Source organism: Mustelus asterias, chromosome 17, assembly GCF_964213995.1.
Source record: "Mustelus asterias chromosome 17, sMusAst1.hap1.1, whole genome shotgun sequence".
NCBI lineage: Eukaryota > Metazoa > Chordata > Chondrichthyes > Carcharhiniformes > Triakidae > Mustelus > Mustelus asterias.
Window position 1 is genome coordinate 86,220,741 of NC_135817.1, and position 23,004 is coordinate 86,243,744.

At 46.8% G+C, this 23,004-nt stretch overlaps 1 protein-coding gene across 1 annotated transcript in view; it reads left to right on the forward strand.

Moving 5' to 3' along the window:
• The window catches only part of robo2 (roundabout, axon guidance receptor, homolog 2 (Drosophila)), a 530,474-nt gene that overhangs the window by 424,840 nt on the left and 82,630 nt on the right, over positions 1-23,004 (forward strand). The window contains exon 16 of the mRNA XM_078233065.1: positions 20,670-20,794. Coding sequence (XP_078089191.1) covers positions 20,670-20,794 — 125 coding nt within the window. The remainder of the gene's footprint in view (positions 1-20,669; positions 20,795-23,004) is intronic.

Genomic DNA, 23,004 nt, shown 5'->3' on the forward strand with positions numbered 1-23,004 from the left:
TCAAAGACTATTTCCTCGGGTGGATGGAGCTATTACGAGGGGGCATAACTATAGAGTTCATGGTGGGAGATATAGGAAGGATATCAGAGGTAGGTTCTTCACGCAGAGAGTGGTTGGGGTGTGGAATGGACTGCCTGCAGTGATAGTGGAGTCAGACACTTTAGGAACATTTAAGCGGTTATTGGATCGGCACATGGAGCACACCAGGATGGTAGGGAGTGGGATAGCTTGATCTTGGTTTCAGCCGTGGGGTTATGCTGCAACTGTACAGGACCTTGGTGAGACCGCATTTGGAATATTGCGTGCAGTTCTGGTCACCTCACTATAAGAAGGATGTGGAAGCGCTGGAAAGAGTGCAGAGGAGATTTACCAGGATGCTGCCTGGTTTGGAGTGTCGGTCTTATGAGGAAAGGTTGAGGAAGCTGGGGCTGTTCTCTCTGGAGCGGAGGAGATTGAGGGGAGACTTAATAGAGGTTTATAAAATGATGAAGGGGTAGATCGAGTGAACGTTCAAAGACTATTTCCTCGGGTGGATGGAGCTATTACGAGGGGGCATAACTATAGGGTTCATGGTGGGAGATATAGGAAGGATATCAGAGGTAGGTTCTTCACGCAGAGAGTGGTTGGGGTGTGGAATGGACTGCCTGCAGTGATAGTGGAGTCAGACACTTTAGGAACATTTAAGCGGTTATTGGATAGGCACATGGAGCACACCAGGATGGTAGGGAGTGGGATAGCTTGATCTTGGTTTCAGATGAAGGTCGGCACAACATCGTGGGCCGAAGGGCCTGTTCTGTGCTGTACTGTTCTATGTTCTATGTTCTATGTTCTCTCTCACCTTAAACCTATGCCCCCTAGTTTTAGACTCCCTACTTTTGAGAAAAGATGTTGACTATCTAGCTGATCTGTGCCCCTCATTATTTTATAGACCTTTATAAGATCACCCCTCAGCCTCCTACGCTCCAGGGAAAAAAGTCCCAGTCTGTCCAGCTTCTCCGTATAACTCAAACCATCAGGTGTCGGTAGTATCCTAGTAAATCTTTTCTGCAATCTTTCTGGTTTAATAATATCCTTTCTACAATAGAGTGACCAGAACTGAACACAGTATTCCAAGTGTGGCCTTACCAATGTCTTGTACAACTTCAAACAGACGTCCCAACTCCTGTATTCAATGTTCTGACCAATGAAACCAAGCATGCTGAATATCTTCTTCACCACTCTGTCCACCTGTGACACCACTTTCAAGGAGCTATGAACCTGTCCTCCTAGATCTCTTTGTTCTATAACTCTCCCCAACACCCTACCATTAACTGAGTAGCCCCGATTCGATCTACCAAAATGCATCATCTCGCATGAATCTAAATTAAACTCCATCTGCCATTCGTCAGCCCGCTGGCCCAAGGAAATGATGGGACTAACAGTCTGTCTTCTTTATCATTGAGATTTCAAGATTGAGAAAGAAAGAGAGGAGTGACAGGGGTGGATATTGCATGAGTCACATAGGATTACATAGGATCTACAGCACAGAAACAGGCCATTCAGCTCAACTAGTCCATGCTGGTGTTTATGCTCCAATCCAAGATCCTCCAATCTTACCTCCTCTACCTCTACCATCATAACTCTTTTATTCCCTCGTCCCTCATATGATTGTCAAGTTTAACTACTCCCTGTGATAGTGAGTTCCACATTCTCACCACTCCCAGTGATAGTGAGTTCCACACTCTCACCACTCCCTGTGATAGTGAGTTCCACACTCTCACCATTCCCTGTGACAGTGAGTTCCACACTCTCACCACTCCCTGTGATAGTGAGTTCCACACTCTCACCACTCCCAGTGATAGTGAGTTCCACACTCTCACCACTCCCTGTGATAGTGAGTTCCACACTCTCACCATTCCCTGTGACAGTGAGTTCCACACTCTCACCACTCCCTGTGATAGTGAGTTCCACACTCTCACCACTCCCTGTGATAGTGAGTTCCACACTCTCACCACTCCCTGTGACAGTGAGTTCCACATTCTCCCCACACCCTGTGATAGTGAGTTCCACATTCTCACCACTCCCTGTGACAGTGAGTTCCACACTCTCACCACTCTCTGTGATAGTGAGTTCCACACTCTCACCACTCCCTGTGATAGTGAGTTCCACACTCTCACCACTCCCTGTGATAGTGAGTTCCACACTCTCACCACTCCCTGTGATAGTGAGTTCCACACTCTCACCACTCCCTGTGATAGTGAGTTCCACACTCTCACCACTCCCTGTGATAGTGAGTTCCGCACTCTCACCACTCCCTGTGATAGTGAGTTCCACACTCTCACCACTCCCTGTGATAGTGAGTTCCACACTCTCACCACTCCCTGTGATAGTGAGTTCCACACTCTCACCACTCCCTGTGATAGTGAGTTCCACACTCTCACCACTCCCTGTGATAGTGAGTTCCACACTCTCACCACTCCCTGTGATAGTGAGTTCCACACTCTCACCACTCTCTGTGATAGTGAGTTCCACACTCTCACCACTCCCTGTGATAGTGAGTTCCACATTCTCACCACTCCCTGTGATAGTGAGCTCCACACTCTCACCACTCCTGTGATAGTGAGCTCCACACTCTCACCACTCCCTGTGATAGTGAGTTCCACACTCTCACCACTCCCTGTGATAGTGAGTTCCACACTCTCACCACTCCCTGTGATAGTGAGTTCCACATTCTCACCACTCTCTGTGATAGTGAGTTCCACATTCTCACCACTCCCTGTGACAGTGAGTTCCACACTCTCACCTCCCTGTAATTGTGAGTTCCACACTCTCACCACTCCCTGTGATAGTGAGTTCCACACTCTCACCTCCCTGTGATAGTGAGTTCCACATTCTCACCACTCTCTGTGATAGTGAGTTCCACATTCTCACTACTCCCTGTGATAGTGAGTTCCACACTCTCACCACTCTCTGTGATAGTGAGTTCCACACTCTCACCTCCCTGTAATAGTGAGTTCCACACTCTCACCTCCCTGTAATAGTGAGTTCCACACTCACCACTCTCTGTGTTAGTGAGTTCCACATTCTCACTACTCCCTGTGATAGTGAGTTCCACACTCTCACCACTCTCTGTGATAGTGAGTTCCACACTCTCACCTCCCTGTAATAGTGAGTTCCACATTCTCACCACTCCCTGTGATAGTGAGTTCCACACTCTCACCACTCTCTGTGATAGTGAGTTCCACATTCTCACTACTCCCTGTGATAGTGAGTTCCACACTCTCACCACTCCCTGTGATAGTGAGTTCCACACTCTCACCTCCCTGTAATAGTGAGTTCCACATTCTCACTACTCCCTGTGATAGTGAGTTCCACATTCTCACCACTCCCTGTGATAGTGAGTTCCACACTCTCACCTCTCCCTGTGACAGTGAGTTCCACACTCTCACCACTCCCTGTGACAGTGAGTTCCACATTCTCACCACTCCCTGTGATAGTGAGTTCCACACTCTCACCTCTCCCTGTGACAGTGAGTTCCACACTCTCACCACTCCCTGTGACAGTGAGTTCCACATTCTCACCACTCCCTGTGATAGTGAGTTCCACACTCTCACCTCTCTTTGAAGAAGTTTGTTCTGAATTGCTGATTGGATTTCTAGTGACTATCTTATATCAATGGCCTTTAATTCTACTCATTCCTACAAGAGGAAACATAATCTCTATAATTCACTCCATCAAAACACTTCATTGTTTGAACTGATATCATGTCAAAGAAGAAAAGCAAGCAAGTCTCTTTATTCTTTCCTGATATATAAACCCACACATTTCTGTCATCATCCTTGTAAAGCTTCTCTGCACCCTCGCCAGTGCCTCCATATCCTTTCTATATCAGATCAAGGGTTGTGGGGATAAGGCGGGAAAGTGGAGTTGGGGATCATCATATCAGATTCGTCATGATCTGAAGATCATTTTATCATGAAGTTGATCTTCCTCTACACCCTAGCTATGACTTTAACACTACATTCTCCTTTCCTTCTCTATGAACAATGTGCTTTGTCTCTATAGTGCGCAAGAAGCAATACTTTTCGCTCTGTAACTAATACAATAAATCAAATCAAACCAAATGATCCAGTTGAACTGACCAACCCTGATGGGCCGAATGGCCTACTTCTACTCCTACATCTTATGCTCTTCATCCCAACTTACATCTGATGTCCCTGAAGCTTGCTTTGTGTCCCATCCTCATTAATATCAGAGCCTCCATGGAACCCAACACTTGTCTTTGGGGCTACCTCCCGAAACCTCTCACCTTTCCACCTTTGGAATCTTCCTCAAGACCCAACTATCCAACCACCTGAAAGAACTCTGATAAATTTGTCAGGCGTGACTTCCCCTTCATGAAGCCATGCTGTCTCTGCTTGATTGCGTTCTGCATTTCTAAATTCTCTGCTATTACATCCTTTACAATGCACTCTCACATTTGCCCAATGACAGAAGTTAGGTTATCTGGCCTTTGGTTACCTATTTTTGTCCCCCTCCCTCTTTGAATAAGGGTGTTTGTTATATTGGCAGTTTTCCAATCCTCTGGGACTTTTCCAAAACTTAAGGAATCTTGGGAGATTACTCCCAGTGCATCCACTATCTCTGTAGCTACTTACTTTAATATACTCGGATGCAACTCATCAGGTCCGGGGACTTATTGGCCTTTAGCCCCATTAGTTTCTCCAGTACTTTTTCTTTTCTAATAGTTATTGTATTTATTTACATCCCCCCCTTCTGCCCCTTGATTATTTGGTATTTTTGGAATGTTATTGGTTTCTTCCACTGTGAAGATTAATGCAAAATATTTATTTAACTCCTCTGCCGTTTCCTGGTTCCCCATTACTATTTCCCCAGTTCTCATTCTCTCAGAGGCCTATGTTCACATTGGCCTCTCTCTTCCCTTTTATATATTTAAAGAAGCTTTTGTTCTTTTTTATATTACTTGTGAGTTTACCCTAATAATTCATCTTCTCCCTCTTTACTAATACTTTGGACATCTTTTATTGGTTTTTGAAGCTTCCTCTATCCTTTGGCTTACACTAATCTTCGCCACATGAAATGCTTTTTCTTTCATTCAGTTTGATATTACCCTTAACTTCCTTGGTTAACCTTGGTTGATTTATCCCCTTATCCAGCATTACTCTCTACCTAACACTATGCTGTCCTTGTGGGAGTGTTTGATGGGTACAATGTTAGAGGGAGATCTACTCTGTATCTAACCGCGTGCTGTACCTGTCCTGGGAGTGTTTGATGGGGGAGAGTGTAGAGGGAGCTTTACTCTGTATCTAACCCTGTGCTGTACCTGTCCTGGGAGTTCTTGATGGGGACAGTGTAGAAGGAGTTTTACTCTGTATCTAACCCCGTGCTGTACCTGTCCTGGGAGTGTTTGATGGGGACAGTGTAGAGGGAGCTTTACTCTGTATCTAACCCCGTGCTGTACCTGTCCTGGGAGTGTTTGATGGGGACAGTGTAGAAGGAGTTTTACTCTGTATCTAACCCCATGCTATACCTATCTTCGGAGTGTTTGATGGGAGCCATGATGTGGAGATGCCGGCGTTGGACTGGGGTAAGCACAGTAAGAAGTCTCACAATACCTGATGAAGGGGAAGTGCTCCGAAAGCTTGTGGCTTGTGCTACCAAATAAACCTGTTGGACTTTAAGCTGGTATTGTGAGACTTCTTCCAGCGTTCAGTGTTTGATGGGGATAGAGGGAGCTTTAGTCTGTATCTAACCCCATTCTGTATCTGTCCTGGGAGTGTTTGATGGGGACAGTGTAGAGGGAGCTTTACTCTGTATCTAACCCCGTGCTGTACCTGTCCTGGGAGTGTTTGCTGGGGACAGTGCAGAGGGAGCTTTACTCTGTATCTAACCCCGTGCTGTATCTGTCCTGGGACTGTTTGATGGGGACAGTCTAGAGGGAGCTTTAGTCTGTATCTAACCCCGTGCTGTACCTGTCCTGGGAGTGTTTGATGGGGACAGTGTAGAGGGAGCTTTAATCTGTATCTAACCCTGTGCTGTACCTGTCCTGGGAGTGTTTGATGGGGACAGTGTAGAGGGAGCTTTACTCTGTATCTAACCCCGTGCTGTACCTGTCCTGGGACTGTTTGATGGGGACGGTGCAGAGATTGGTTAAATCTGTTCCAAACCTGTGCTGTTTCTTGGCTTGGGAATGTTTGAATATCAGACAGACTGGTTGAACTGAAATGGGATGCATTAACCAGCACAGACATCCTTCACCTTGACAAGTACAAGGCTGACATTTAAAAAGAAGCAGAAACTTTCTGGTGACTGAATATGTAAGAGTCCAGGTCTCACTGTGCAGAAATGAACCATCAATCATCCCTCGGATGTATTTCCAGCATCTCCACATGTGTCAGAACACACAGTGGTTTCCAAAAATCCTGCACAGAGCCCCATAATACTCAGCAACTTGCAGAACGTCATGTTAAGTTGTCGCTAATAGCGAGGGGCGAACAGTACAGCAATGATTGAAACTCTTTACTTGCTGCCCTCTTTTAAGAATCAATTAGCAGCCTTTGATTCACAGAATGGAAACATCGCCCATCTGAAGTGGATGCATCTGGCTGTGCACACTGGGAGTTAGACTGGTCCCTGCGCCGTTCAGCTTTACGCCATTGCTTGATGGACATGAGGACTGATGATGGTGCAGCGAGGACCATGGGAATGTCTCCTTTACGAGAGATTTAAGGATTGAGAAATATACAGAGCAATGATGCAAATGGAAATGAGATGAATTAGTTCAAACAGGTACAGGAGCAGAGTAGTAGAATATGGCAAAGTTTGGATTAAGAGAGAGAAATACATGGTGGGCGGGATTTTATGACCTCGCTCGGGCGAGACCAGATACTCCTACCCAAGGTCAAAGGAGATTTCCATTGTCGGACCCTCACCCGTGCCAATTCGGTGGCAGGCGAGGTGGTCGAGTTCCGGCCGGTATCTCTACCTCACCAAACGTTGCGTAGATGGATTGGAGAAATTGGAACTGGGAGAAGAGAAGGTTGAGAAGGAGGTTTGGTGGAAGTGTTCAAATTCACAAGATGTCTAGTCAAGAGAGGATTGGGAGAAACAGTCCCCAATGGTGGAAGGATCGAGAATCAGAGTGTGCAGCTTGAAGGTAAAAGAAGCAATGACAACATGAGGAATCGTTAGGCTTGGAATGCGCTGCCCGAACCGTGGAGGCAGGATCGGCTGAGGTTTGCAAAGTGAATTTGATCCTCATCTGAAAGATAAAATATTCATGACTCCGGAAAAAGGACAGGGGAGTGGCTCTGGGTGACTGTCCCTTCAGAGGGCTAGCACGGACATGATGGGCTGATTGGCCTATATCAGTGCTGGAAAGATTCTGTGATTGTATAAATTCTGGGCCATTGTATCAGTTACAAATGTGAAACATCCTCGGCAGCTTCCAGACCTGATTGGATCATTTTCATCAGCTTCCTCTCTCTTTCCTTCCTTATCTGAAGGTGATATTATTTTTTCTGGGGGCACAGTTTCTGCAGACGCTGGTTGCCTTTTTTCACCTCGCCCACTAAGTTGCATTCCATAAGCCTAGTAGTTAAATGTTGGCAGATATTTCACTGTAAAAAGTTTAACAACACCAGGTTAAAGTCCAACACTGGACTTTAACCTGGTGTTGTTAAACTTCTTACTGTGTTTACCCCAGTCCAACGCCAGCATCTCCACATCAGATATTTCACTGCCAAGGAAATATGAAGATGCAAAATTGATGGGCAGGAAAAGGCCAGTTGGTCCCTCAAGCCTGTCCAACAGAGCACAATAGAGCATTATGACAAGATATATCTTACATCCCCCAACCCTCTCTCCTCCCCTCCATCTTGTCAACTCTTGCCCTCCCCCACACCCCTGGGCTTCGAGATTGAGGAAGCTACGAGAGACCCAGCACACAAGGTGAAGCGCATGATCAAGATTGAAAAGGATAACATCCAAGATGTTCATTCATGAAGCAATGGTGAGACATGGCCCAGAAACTTAATTAGTTTGGAAATCCTAGGCATGCAACAGAAAGGTATATCACATTACCAACTGGTACACAGAGTATCTAACCACTGTGAGTATACCCTGTACCCACTGTGAGTATACATAAGAACATAAGAACTAGGAGCAGGAGTAGGCCATCTGACCCCTCGAGTCTGCTCCACCATTCAATAAGATCATGGCTGATCTTTTTGTGGACTCAGCTCCACTTACCCGCCCGCTCACCATAACCCTTAATTCCTTGACTGTTCAAAAATCGATCTATCCTTGCCTTAAAAACATTCAATGAGGTAGCCTCAACTGCTTCACTGGGCAGGGAATTCCACAGATTCACAACCCTTTGTGTGAAGAAATTCCTCCTCAACTCAGTCCTAAATCTGCTTCCCCTTATTTTGAGGCCCTAGTTCTAGTTTCACCTGCCAGTGGAAACAACCTCCCTGCTTCTATCTTATCTATTCCCTTCATAATCTTATATGTTTCTATAAGATCTCCCCTCATTCTTCTGAATTCCAATGAGTATAAAGAACAAAGAACAAAGAAAATTACAGCACAGTAACAGGCCCTTCGGCCCTCCAAGCCTGCACTGACCATACTGCCCGACTGAACTAAAACCCCCTACCCTTCCGGGGACCATATCCCTCTATTCCCATCCTATTCATGTACTTGTCAACACGCCCCTTAAAAGTCACTATCGTATCCGCTTCCACTACCTCCCCCAGCAGCGAGTTCAAGGCACCCACTACTCTGTGTGTAAAATATCTGTCTCGTACATCTCCTTTAAACTTTGCTCCTTGCACTTTAAACCTGTGCCCCCTAGTAATTGACTCTTCCACCCTGGGAAAAAGCTTCTGACTATCCACTCTGTCCATGCTTCTCATAATCTTGTAGACTTCTATCAGGCCACCCCTCAACCTCCATCGTTCCAGTGAGAACAAACCAAGTTTCTCCAACCTCTCCTCATAGCTAATGCCCTCCATACCTGGTAAATCTTTTCTGTATGCTCTCCAAAGCCTCCACATCCTTCTGGTAGTGTGGCGACCAGAATTGAACACTATAGTCCAAGTGTGGCCTAACTAAGGTTCTATAAAGCTGCAACATGACTTGCCAATTTTTAAACTTAATGCCCCGGCCGATGAAGGTGTGGTGGACCTCAGTTGTGCCTTTGTCCTATATGGACCACCGTTGTGTGTGTTTGTCATACCTGGACACATCCCCTTCCAGTTTGGTTCCTCCCCTCAGCACCTAGTATAAAGGTGGCTGTCTCCTCCCCCTTGTTCAGTCCAGGTCGGTTAATTGTTGGGATCTGCTCCTGATTCTGTTGTGAATAAAAGCCTACACTTATATTGGCATATCGGTAGTCTTTCGCCTTATTGATAGCGCATCAGAAGGCAAGCATACCGTATGCCTTCTTGACTGCCTTCTCCACCTGCATTGCCACTTTCAGTGACCAGTCTACTCAGTCTCTCCTCATTATCCAACCCTCTCAACTCTGGAATCAACCTACGGAATCTCCTCTGCACCCCCTCCAGTGCCAGGATATCCTTTCTCAAGTAAGGAGACCAAAACTGTACACAGTACTCCAGGTGTGGCCTCACCAGCACCTTATACAGCTGCAACATAACCTCGCTGTATTTAAACTCCATCCCTCTACGAATGAAGGACAAAATTCCATTTGCCTTCTTAATTACCTGCGGCATCTGCAAACCAACCTTTTGTGATTCATGCACAAGGACGCCCAGATCCCTCTGCACAGCAAAATGCTGCAATTTTCGACTGGTACTGTGTGTACCAACTGATAGTAGATATCGGGTATATCTACTGGCGATAGGTCACCTATCTACTGGTGATAAGTAACACTATCCACTAGCAACTGGTCGCTGTGAACCAGTTGGTAGAGGTGATATTGTGCAACTGCAGACGGAATTTTATATTCCAAAAATAGAGATGGTGGCCTCGCCCTCCCGAAACTTGAAATGGGGCGGCGCGGTGGCACAGTGGTTAGCACTGCTGCCTCCCAGTGGCAGGGACCAGGGTTCGATTCTGGCCTCGGATCACTGTCTGTGTGGAGTTTGCACGTTCTCCCCATGTCTGCGTGGATTTCCTCCGGGTGCTCCGGTTTCCTCTCTCAGTCCAAAGATGTGCGGGTTAGGTGGATTGGCCATGCTAAATTGCCTCTTAGTGTCAGGGGAACTAGGAGGGTAATTATTGGGGTTACGGGGATAGATCCTGGGTCAGATTGTTGTCGGTGCAGGCTTGATGGGCCAAATGGTCTCCTTCTGCACTGCAGATTCGATGATTCTATGAGAAGTTCCAATCGCTATCCTAAAAAAATTAAGAACCTTTAATCAAAATAATGATTCAGTGATTTCAAAGACTATTTCCTCGGGTGGATGGAGCTATTACAAGGGGGCATAACTATAGGGTTCGTGGTGGGAGATATAGGAAGGATATCAGAGGTAGGTTCTTTACGCAGAGAGTGGTTGGGGTGTGGAATGGACTGCCTACAGTGGTAGTGGAGTCAGACACTTTAGGAACATTTAAGCGGTTATTGGATAGGCACATGGAGCACACCAGGATGATAGGGAGTGGGATAGCTTGATCTTGGTTTCAGATAAAGCTCGGCACAACATTGTGGGCTGAAGGGCCTGTTCTGTGCTGTACTGTTCTATGTTCTATGATTTCAGGTTCCTCTCAGTACAGTGGTGTTGATTTAAATTTTAAATGTGAGCAGTTGAGTTATAACATGTATGGTGGCACAGTGGTTAGCACTACTGCCTCACAGCGCCAGGGACCAGGGTTCAATTCCCGGCTTGGGTCACTGTCTGTGCGGAGTGTACACATTCTCCCTGAATTTGCGTGGGTTTCCTCCAGGTGCTCCGGTTTCCTCCCGCAGTCCGAAAGATGTGCTGGTTAGGTGGATTGGCCATGATAAATTGTCCTTTATTTTCCCAAGATGTGTAGGTAAGGTGGATTAGCCATGGGAAATGTGTGGGGTTATGGGGATAGGGCGGGGGAAAGGGTCTGGGTTAGGCTCTCTGTCGGAGAGAGTTGGAGAGTCGATGGGCTGGATGGCCTCTTTCTGCACTGCAGGGATTCTCTGTAGCACTAAGTGAGGGGTATGGTGAGTGCCAGCCTTCTCATTCAGCCTTTGATGACACAGACTGAGGAGAAATCACTCAGTGCTGTGCTGTGAACTTTGTCTGTTTCCCATCTGCGAGCTCAGAGTCTGCACTTCCGTCTTCTCTCTGTTAATCTGGACAAAGTGTGAAGCACATTTACCTAACCTTCTGAGTTCACCCCCTCCACTGCAACTCCATTTACTGCAGAGAGTGTTTAAAAAACAGCTCTGTCAATAACTGACCTGGCCTCAACCCTTACACCAAAGTGAGTTATGCAGTTTGCACTCAATTATTGTCTCTCTCCAGCTCTCTTTCTCCATCACCTTCTCCTGATTTCATCTCTCCTTCCTTTCAGCTGTTTCTCCATCCCTCTTCCTCACATCTTCTTCTCTGCTATATTGCTTTTTTGTATCTCACATTCCCGATCCGTCTGTCTCTGTATCTCTCCTCTCTCCATCTCTCTCTGTCTTTCTCTCTATCTCTCCATCTCTCTCTGTCTATAAAAACCATAAGATGTAGTAGGAGCAGAAGTTGCCCATTCGACCCATCGAGTCCGCTCTGCCATTCAATGAGGTCATGACTGATCTGATGTGATAATCCTCAACTCCACTTTCCCACCATAACCCTTGATTCACTTCCTGAATTAAAGTCTATCTCAGCCTTGAACATACTTACTGACCCAGGCTGCAAAGCTCTCTGCAGTAAAGAATTCCACAGATTCAGTACCCTCTGAGAAATAAATTCTCCCTCATCTCTTGGACGTGGAGGCTTTGGAGAGAGTACAGAAAAGGTTTAGCAGGATGTTGCCTGGTATGGAGGGTATTAGCTATGAGGAGAGATTGAATAAACTGGGATTGTTCTCCTTGGAAAGATGGAGGCTGAGGGGCGACCTGATAGAAGTTTATAAAATTATGAGAGGTTTAGATAGGGTGAAGCTTTTTCCCAGGGCAGAAAGGATAATTACAAGAGGGCACAAGTTCAAGGTAAGGGGGGAAAGGTTCAGTGGAGATGTGCGGGGGAAGTTTTTTGCACAGAGGGTGGTGGGGGCCTGGAATGCGCTGCCAAGTGAGGTGGTTGAGGCAGTTACGTTAGCGACATTTAAGACTTATCTGGATAGACACAGGAACAGACGGGGAATAGAGGGATACAAACAAATATAAACATGAGCTTTCGGAGCGCTGCCCCATCATCAGGTGAGTGGAGTGACTCCACTCCACTCACCCGATGAAGGAGCAGCACTCCGAAAGCTTGTGATTCCAAACAAACCTGTTGGACTTTAACCTGGTGTTGTGAGACTTCCTACTGTGCCTACCCCAGTCCAACGCCGGCATCGCCACATCATACTCCGAGTGAGACTTCCCTATTCTCATATTCCATTCCCTTTGAAAGAAAGACTAACTTTCCATTTGCCTTCCTATCTTTCTCAATCTCTCCTTCTCTCTCTGTCTCTGTCCCTCTGTGCCTCTTGTCTCTGTCTCTTATCCGTCCCTCTCTCCCCTCCATTCAATGTCTCTTCTCTTCTTCCGTGTAGCCTTTTTCACAGCCCTACCCTTATCCCAGTCATCTTTCTGTGTCTGCTTCCCTCTCGATCTCCTCTTCTCTTGCTATTTCCTCTCTTCACCCCGCCCCCCTCCCCCCCCCCCACCCCCACCACCCCTATACCATCAACCTCTCCCACTCTCTGTCAGACCAGAGTTTTCGATACGTACTTTCAGTTTCATTATTTTCCTTTGTACAGCAAACAATTTATCACATTTCAGCAATATGTTTATCTGCAGCCCTTTGGCCTTGTCTGTAAAATAACAAATGGAGTTTCTGTGTGACTGCGCTCGTGTGATCCACAACAAGTTTTGTTTTCACAGCATGTCCCAGGGAAGGAGCTGAGAGGTGGAATAATTGACCTGTCAGGGGTTCAGCTGTGACTTTTTCTTTCTTCACACTGGCAGGGAGGGAAATGAGAAAACAAGTTTCACAGCCGAAAACCAAGTTACTTTTTCTCAATCTCTCTCCGTTTGAGGGCAGTCACCAGCGCTCCTTTGAAAGTCATGCTCGGATTACCTGGATCTTCCAGCACAGAAACAGGCCATTCGGCCCAAATGGCCCTTGCCTTGTCAGAGCCTCCTCCAACTCAATTTCGTCTCAACCTATCGCTGAATCCTTTCTCCCTCATGCTTATGTCACTTCCCTTCAGATACACTTAAACTATTCATCATAACTACTCCCCGTGGCAGTGAGTTCCACATTCTGTCCACTCCTTCAGTGGAGAAAAAAGCAAATTACTGCAGATGCTGCAAATCTGAAACAAAAACAGAAAATGCTGGAAGCAGACATGATAGTGACTTTGAAGGGGCGTCTGGACAAATACATGAATAGGATGGGAATAGAGGGATATGGTCCCCGGAAGAGTAGGAGGTTTTAGTTCGGATGGGCAGTATGGTCGGTGCAGGCTTGGAGGGCCTGTTCCTGTGCTGTAATTTTCTTTGTTCCTTGAATCTCCCCGTACCCCCTCTCGTGCTAAGACATCACATGCTGAGATTGAACTGAGAAAGAAATTCTCTGTCCCATTCCTCACTCAACAAACATTACCAAAAACAGATAAATAGGAGTCTAAAATTATGAAGATGTTTGATAGGTTAAGACTTAAGAAAGATGTGACCTCGGCCAAAATTAGCGGCCAAAGTGGTCAGTAATTGGGACACCAGAAGAAATGTCTCGACCCAGAGAGTGGTGAGTGTGGAACTCACACCCACAGGGAGTGGCTGAGGTGAATAGTATCGATGTATTTAAGGAGAAGCTGGATAAACACATGAGGAGGAAAAGAATAGAAGGTTTTCCTGACAGGGAGGCAGGAGGCGCATGTGAGCACAAAGACCGGCAGAATTGGGCCGAATAAATTGTTCCCGTGCTGTAGATTCTAGAAGGTGGTAGAGACTGGGAAACAATTGGAGCTTTTAAAATTGGGATTGATAGATCTTTGTTCGGTCAGGATATTAAGGATTGTGGAATGCGTTCGGGTATCTGGAGTTAAACTACAGATTTGCCATGTTCTCATTGAATAATGAAACAGGTTCAAAGGGCTGAATGGCCTCCTCTTGTTCCTGTTTTGCTTATGTACTGTAATAGTTGTCAACCTCCACTAGGCGATGGCCTAATGGTATTATCGGTAGACTATTAATCCAGAAACTCAGCTAATGTTCTGGGACCCCAGGTTCGAATCCCACCACAGCAGATGGTGGAATTTGAATTCAATAAAAAATATCTGGAATTAAGAATCTACTGATGACCATGAAACCATTAAGGATTGTCAGAAAAACCCATCTGGTTCACTAATGTCCTTTAGGGAAGGAAATTTGCAGTCCTTACCTGGTGTGGCCTACATGTGACTACAGCAATGTGGTTGAATCTCAACTGCCACCAGACAACTTGGGATGGGCAATAAATGCTGGCCAGCCAGCGATGTCCATGTTCCACAAGTGAATAAAATAAAGAGAAGGGTAGAGATAGTTACGGATGAGACCTATCTCAATGGGCATGAGGATAAAAAAGGTACATTAATTACTCTGAACAGAGGAGAAATAGTCATAATTTTCCCAATATGTCATCTCTTAACTTCAAACGTGATGAAGGCTGCTGTCTCTCTCGAGTTGCTAGATTTGGAATTGTGGCATCATCATTTCCCCCGATCCCCTGCTTTGCACCATCTTTAACGTCCCTCCCCCTGTGATTCTTCACTATCTTGAGGTCAAAATTCATTGCATATCCCCTGAAATCATTCTGCCCCCCTGTCTCCTCACCTCCTTCTTCCTTCTGTACCTCCTGCATCCTACAGACTTTGGAAAACCCAAGTCAGTGAACATCTTGTGACCTCCTGATTGACCTTATCGTCTCTTCTACTCAAACATTGGGCGGGGATTTTCCGGCCGCGCTTACCCAAGACTAAAATCCCGCCTGAGGTCAACGGACTTTTGCATAATCCGCTCCAATTCCCGTGGCGGCAGAACGGTAAAATTCTGCCCATTGTGTTTGACACTGCACACCATGGGGGAATAGGGATGGGAGGAGACCATTCAGCCCCTTATGCCTGTTCCCTCATTGAATTAAATCATGGCTAACCTGTATCTTATCTCCATTCATCTATGTTGGTTCCATATCCCTTAATGCCTTTTACCTGATACAAATTTATCAATTGGGGCTTTGACATTTCCAGTTGAACCCCCTCCAGAGTCTTCTCGGGGAGAGAGTTCCAGATTTCCACTACCCTCTGTGTGAAAAAGGGCGCTGGGCTCCTTCACTCCTGATATCACCCCTGAATAACCTGGCTCTTAATTTAAGGTTATGTCCCCCCCCCCTCCCACCGCATGTTGCAGACTATCACCTCCCCGCTCCCCAGACCTCCCAGAGGAGAAATAGTTTCCCTCTTATCTATTTGATCAAATCCATTAATCATCTTAAACATCCCGAGTAGATCACCCCTTAAACATCCCGATTAGATCACCCCTTAATCTTCTACACTCCAGGGAACACAAGATTAGGTTTTGCAACCTGTCGCCATAATTTTTCTTTTTGAGTCCCGGTGTCATTCTGGTTAATCGCACTGTGCCCGTTCCAGAGCTGGCAGATATATCCTTCCTCTGGTTTGCGGCCCAGAACTGAATGCTGTAGCTGCGACCCACCCAAAGTTCTACAGCTCCATCATAGCTTCCATCTCTTTGTAATCTAATCCCCTTAAGAGAAAGGCAAATATCTCAATAGTCTTCTAGATTAATAGTGGGCGGCACGGTGGCACAGTGGTCAGCACTGCTGCCTCACAGCGCCAGTGTTCGATTCCCGGCTTGGGTCACTGGCTGTGCAGAGTCTGCACGTTCTCCCCGTGTCTGCGTGGGTTTCCTCCCACACTCCAAAAGATGTGCGGGTTCGGTGGATTGGCCGTGCTAAATTGTCCCTTAGTGTCAGGGGGACTAACTAGGATAAATGCATGGGATAATGCGGATAGGGCCTGGATGGGATTGTGGTTGATACAGACTCGATGGGCCGAACAGCCTCCTTCTGCACTACAGGGATTCTATAACAGCTTTTTCGTGATTCCTGTACTTGGAGCCGGAAGTCTTGCCGTTCCTCCACAACCCTTGACGGGTGTGGTGGACCTCAGTTGTGCCTTTGTCCTATATGGACCACCGTTGTGAGTGCTTGTCATACCTGGACACATCCCCTTCCAGTTTGGGTCCTCCCCTCAGCACCTAGTATAAAGGTGGCTGTCTCCTCCCCCTTGTTCAGTCCAGGTCGGTTATTTGTTGGGATCTGCTCCTGATTCTGTTGTGAATAAAAGCCTACACTTGTATTGGCATATCGGTAGTCTTTCGCCTTATTGATAGCGCATCAACGGGTTGACCATTTTGGAAATATTCTGGGCGATTTATGTGCATCCAAAGTGAAGGTTGTCAGCCCTCCCCATGTCTGCCATAGTTTATCCCTCTCACTTTATCTCTTTGCAACATTCTATTCCCTTCGATGTGCCATCTAATCTACATTCAATTCGAAAAACAAAAAAAACCCGTAGCGTTGGTAATATGTGCAACACAATGGCCCCAAACTCAAAAGAAAAACACTCAACTCCTGTGGAATCAAGTAATTTCATTTCTTCCCCTCCCCCATCACAAAACACAAGTGACCCTGTTCAACACCCTTGAAGCTCAGGCTGCCAGTAATCAATCCAGTCTTTTATTGATGCTTTCCACAGAATCCCATTAAGAGTACTTTACGGCACAGCACATGGAATGAAACCTGTACCAAATGTTATTGTTCATTAAGACATTAGGCACTGTAGCCGCGATTTAACCCTCTGCCTGCCTGCCTCCTTCCCTTCCTCCCCCACTCCTTCCTCTGCATCTCCCATAAAGACATCTACATGTCTGCTTAATGCACCACGGACAAATTCATCAGCAAACCCTCTCAGGAGCTGAGTGAAGGAACCCGATGTCCTTGCTCCTTTTTTTCTAATAAAAAGTTGGGATTTATGATTGCTGGTTCCCAGCCAGAGGTCACGGTGAAGGAGGCTGCACAACATCAGAAATGCAGCCTGCAAACTATCGAGTGAATCATCACTTGGCTGAATAGTCGTGAACTTGCCTTTCTGTGGGAAATAGGATGGCCCTTTCACCGGGCGGGGCTCTGTCGTGAGCGCAATGTCATCTCTCTGCCTAAAGACTTTTAAAAATGTTTTCTCCTTCCACTTATCTCCTCCCCAGTCCCCACAGCCCTCCACCACCACCGGTCCCACCACCATCCCATCCCTAGTGTTCTCTGGAATCTCTTGCTCCATATGGACCCAGGCTGCTTTTCCTCCGCGTGGAGTTTCCCAGACATTGACCCTCTATTAACTTCATCATGCGCCGTTGAGTGGGCGGCACGGTGGCACAGTGGTTAGCACTGCTGCTTCACAGCTCCAGGGACCTGGGTTCGATTCCCAGCTTGGGTCACTGTCTGTGTGGAGTTTGCACATTCTCCTCGTGTCTGCGTGGGTTTCCTCCGGGTGCTCCGGTTTCCTCCCACAGTCCAAAGATGTGCGGGTTAGGTTGATTGGCCATGCTAAAATTGCCCCTTAGTGTCCTGGGATGCGTAGATTAGAGGGATTAGCGGGTAAAATATGTAGGGATATGGGGTTAGGGCCTGGGTGGGATTGTGGTCGGTGCAGACTCGATGGGCCGAATGGCCTCTTTCTGTACTGTAGGGTTTCTATGATTTCTTCTATGAGTGCTGCGGAACCTCTTGGTGCACTGAGTGCAGTGTGTCCTACTTTTAGTCTTTTTAAGTTTATTTATTAGTGTCACAAGTAAGGCTCACATTTACACTGCAATGAAGTTACTGTGCAAATTCCCATTGAGGGAGAACTTAGCGCAGCTAATGCACCGAACCAGCACGTCTTTCGGATCGCCCTGAATCTCATTCACCCATCATCCCCTGTTCTGTCTGGGCATCCATTGGTTCCATGTCCTCAACTTTAAAATTCCTATTCCCCTCTTCAAATCTCTCCATGGCTTCACCTCTCCCAATCTCTGGAAGCCCCTTCAACTCACAACCCTCCAAAATCTCTGTGTTTATCCAATTGCTCACTCTTGAGAGTCATTGTTCAAGATTCTCTTAAGGTTAACGTGTAGGTTCAGTCAGCAGTTAGGAAGGCAAATGCAATGCTCGCATTCATGTCGAGAGGGCTAGAATACAAGAGCAGGAGTGTACTTCTGAGGCTGTATAAGGCTCTAGTCAGATCCCATTTGGAGTATTGTGAGCAGTTTTGGGCCTCATATCTAAGGAAGGATGTGCTGGCCTTGGAAAGGGTCCAGAGGAGGTTCAGAAGAATGATCCCTGGAATGAAGAGCTTGTTGTATGAGGAACGGTTGGAGACTCTGGGTCTGTACTCTTTGGAGTTTAGAAGGATGAGGGGGGATCTTATTGAAACTTACAGGATACTGCGAGGCCTAGATAGAGTGGACGTGAAGAGGATGTTTCCACGAGTAGGAAATACTAGAACCAGAGGGCACAACCTCAGGCTAAAGGGACGACCCTTTAAAACGGAGATGAGGAGGAATTTCTTCAGCCAGAGAGTGGTGAATATGTGGAACTCTTTGCCGCAGAAGGCTGTGGAGGCCAGGTCATTGATTGTCTTTAAGACAGAGATAGATAGGTTCTTGATTAAGAAGGGGATCAGGGGTTACGGGGAGAAGGCAGGAGAATGGGGATGAGAAAAATGTCAGCCATGATTGAATGGCGGAGGAGACTCGATGGGCCGAGTGGCCTCATTCTGCTCCTATGTCTTATGGTCTTATGGTCTTTTGTGTATCCTGAATTTTCAATATTCCCACATTGGCAACCCCAGATTCTGGAATTCCTTATAGACCTCTCTCTGCCTCCCTCCTCTTTCTCCTCCATTAAATCGCTTCTTAATTCATTCCTTCACTGGCTGTGGCTGCCACTGGCAAGGCCAGCATTTATTGCCGACCCCTAATTGTTATGAACTGAATGGCTCGCTGGGGCTATTTCTGAAAGTAGTTGAGAGTCAACCACATTGCTGTGGCTCTGGAGTCACATGTAGGCCAGACCAAGTAAGGACAGCAGATTTCCTTCCCTAAAGGGACATTGGTGAACCAGATGGGTTTTCACGACAATCGTCAATGGTTGTCATGTTCGCCATTATTGAGAATAGCTTTCAATTCCAGATTATGTTGATAGAATTTAAATTTCCGCTAGTTGCTATGATGTGATTTGAACCCCTGTCCCCAGGACATTACCCTGGGCCTCCTGACTTCAAATCATAGAATCAAAGAATCCTTACAGTGCAGAAGGAGACCACAATCCCACCCAGGCCCTACTCCCATAACCCCACATATTTACCTTGCTAATCCCCTGACACTAGGGTCAGTTCAGCATGGCCAAGCCACCTAACCCGCACATCTTTGGACTGTGGGAGGAAACTGGAGCGCCCGGAGGAAACCCACGCAGGCACGGGGAGAATGTGCAGATCTGCACAGACATTGATCCAAGGCTGGAATTGAACCCGGGTCCCTGGCGCTTTGAGGCAGCAGTGCTAACTACTGTGCCACCATGCTGCCCTTGTGACATTACGTTTTTTTTCATTTGTGGGACATGGGCGTCGCTGGCTGGCCAGCATTTATTGCCCACCCCTAGTTGCCCTTGGAGGGCAGTTGAAAGTCAACCACATTGCTGTGGCTCTGGAGTCACATGTAGGCCAGACTGGGTAAGGACGGCAGATTTCCTTTCCTAAAGAACATGAATGAACCAGAAGGTCTTTTTCAACAATCAACAATGGTTTCACGGTCATGAGTAGACTCTTAATTCCAGATATTTTGTTATTGAATTCAAATTCCACCATCGACTGTGACAGGATTTGAACCCGGGTCCCCAAAATATTAGCTGAGTTTCTGGATTAATAGTCTAGCAACAATGCCACTAAGCCATCGCCCTCCCCTGTTTTGGAACCACCTTCTTACAACCTGCCTCTTTGACCAAGCTTTTGTTCACCTGTTCTAATGTCTCCTCACGTGGCTGTGTATCGAGTTCGCTTTGATAATCGCTGATGATCGGGGAACATTTGACTCTGTTAAGGATGGGAATGTGAAAACTGAGGTGTTGCTGGAAAGGGAGCCTGTGTGCAGACGGCAGAGTTTTGGATGAGTTGGAGTTTACAGAGGGTGCTGGGTGGGAGGCTGGCCAGGAGAGCACTGGAATAGTGGAGTCTGAGCGTGACAAAAGCGTGGATGAGTGTTTCAGCAGCAGGTGTGCGGAGACAGGCGTCGAATCATCTAACTTGCGAAATGGCGTTTAAATGTTTCTAGGGGGAGCTGTTTTATGAAACGGCCGTATGTATCTCTTACCCACGGGAAAGTGGTTGGGTGGAACTGGCAAATATGGTGTTGTGAGATCTCACTGCTTCAGCGAAATGTACTTGCTGCTAGCTGGATTAACGGCTCACTTCTGTTTCTGCTGTGTGTCCCTGTGCAGCTCCCAGCGCTCCCCCCCAGTCTGTCACTGTGATGATGGTCGGAAACCACAACAGCACCAGCATCAGCGTCTCCTGGGACCCCCCACCACTGGAGCAACAAAATGGCATCATCCAGGAGTACAAGGTAAGCTACCATCCTGAGGGAGAGACTCTGGTTGGGGATGGGGGAGTTGTGTGGGGGGGATAAGCCGCGGGTCAGCTGTCCCTGTCTTGAGTAGTTCACTGTCGATTCAATGTTCCTCTCACCTTCCTGCAGGAAGTTTTCCCTCATACCCCCAGTGAAGGGCAAAGTCTGTTCCTTCAGTGTCACTGGGTCAAGTTCCTGGAACTCGCTACCCAATTGTTATGTGAATGTCCCCACACCACAGGGAATGCAGCGGCTCAAGAAGGAAGCTCACCACCACCCTCTCTCTCGGGCAATTAGGGATGGGCAATAAATGCTGGCCCAGCCAGCGACATCAACAATCCGTGAAAGAATGAAAAAAAAAGAATTATCACAGCTCTCCAACTTTGCCTCCAAAACCTATTCTTTGCGTATGAGATTAGATGGGGGGTGATGGAAAGCTCTTTAACTGTGGAGGGCTTCACAGTTAACCGATATCCACTTTCCAATGTTCACAACAGACATTGCTTCAGCTGTTTCATCACAAGGTCAGAAGTGGGGCTGTTCACTGATGATTGCACGATGTTCAGCACCATTCACAGCTGCTCAGATACTGGACAATCATTTAGGTTTGAAATGATAATTGGCAAGTAATATTCACGCCACACAATGACTAACTCCAACAAGAGGGAATCAATACTCTGGTGCGCAAGAAACAATACTTTTCACTCTACACTGATACATGTGACAATAATAAACCAAATCAAATCAAATCAAAAATCAAACCTAACCATCTCCCCATGACATTCAAGAGCATTACCATTGTCGGATTTGATTTGATTTGATTTATTATTGTCACGTGTATTGGGATACAGTGAAAAGTATTGTTTCTTGCGTGCTATACAAAGCATACCGTTCATAAAGAAGGAAACGAGAGAGTGCGGAATGTAGTGTTACAGTCATAGCTAGGGTGTAGAGAAAGATCAACTTAATGCAAGGTAAGTCCATTCGAAAGTCTGACAGCAGCAGGGAAGAAGCTGATTCTTGAGTCGGTTGGTACCGACCGGTTGGACACAGCCTCAAAATAAAGGGGGGTCGGTTTAAGACAGAGTTGAGGAGGAACTTCTTCTCCCAGAGGGTGGTGAATCTCTGGAATTCTCTGCCCACTGAGGTGGTGGAGGCTACCTCGCTGAATATGTTTAAAGCGCGGATGGATGGATTCCTGAGCGGTAAGGGAATTAAGGGTTATGGGGATCAGGCGGGTAAGTGGTACTGATCCACGTCAGATCAGCCATGATCTTATTGAATGGCGGGGCAGGCTCGAGGGGCTGGATGGCCTACTCCTGCTCCTATTTCTTATGTTCTTATGTCCGTGACCTCAGACTTCTGTATCTTTTTCCCGACGGAAGAAGGTGGAAGAGAGAATGTCCGGGGTGCGTGGGGTCCTTAATTATGTTGGTTGCTTTGCCGAGGCAGCGGGAAGTGTAGACAGAGTCAATGGATGGGAGGCTGGTTTATCAACATTCTGGGGGTTACGATTGACTAGAAACTGAACTGGACGAGCCGTATAATTAATGTGGCTACAAGAGCAGGTCAAAGGCTGGGAATCCTGCAGTGAGTAACTCAATTCCTGACTCCCCAAATCCTGTCCACCATCTACAAGGCACAAGTCAGGAGTGTGATGAAATACTCTGCTTGCCTGGATGCGTGCAGCTCCAACAACACTCAAGACAAAGCAGCAAACTTGACTGGCACCCCATTGGCATAGCAGCAACTCCGTTGACAGTCCTCTCCAGGTTCTCAACCGCTACCTGAAGACCAACGTAACAGAGGCATCAGAACACCACCACCTGGAGGTACACCTTCATCTCTCAAATGATCCTGACTTGGAAATATATCAGTCGTTCTTTCACTGTCGCTGGGTCAAAATCCTGGAATTCTGTCCCGAACACCACTGTGGGTGTACCGACAGCACACGGACTGCAACGATTCAAGAAGGCAACTCTCCACCACCTTCTCAAGTGCCCCAAAGAATGGACAGAAAATGGTGGCTCAGGTGCCCACCTCCCATGAATAAATATAAAAATTGCACTCCATGTTGTGATAGTTTCGAATGTACTGGGTTCTTTCAGTCAGAGGACTATTTTCTTGTTCAGTCATATTTTGAAGGATTCAGGCTAATGCACCATATCTCATTCCCGAAAGGAGCCAGGGGTGAGCAATCCATTAAT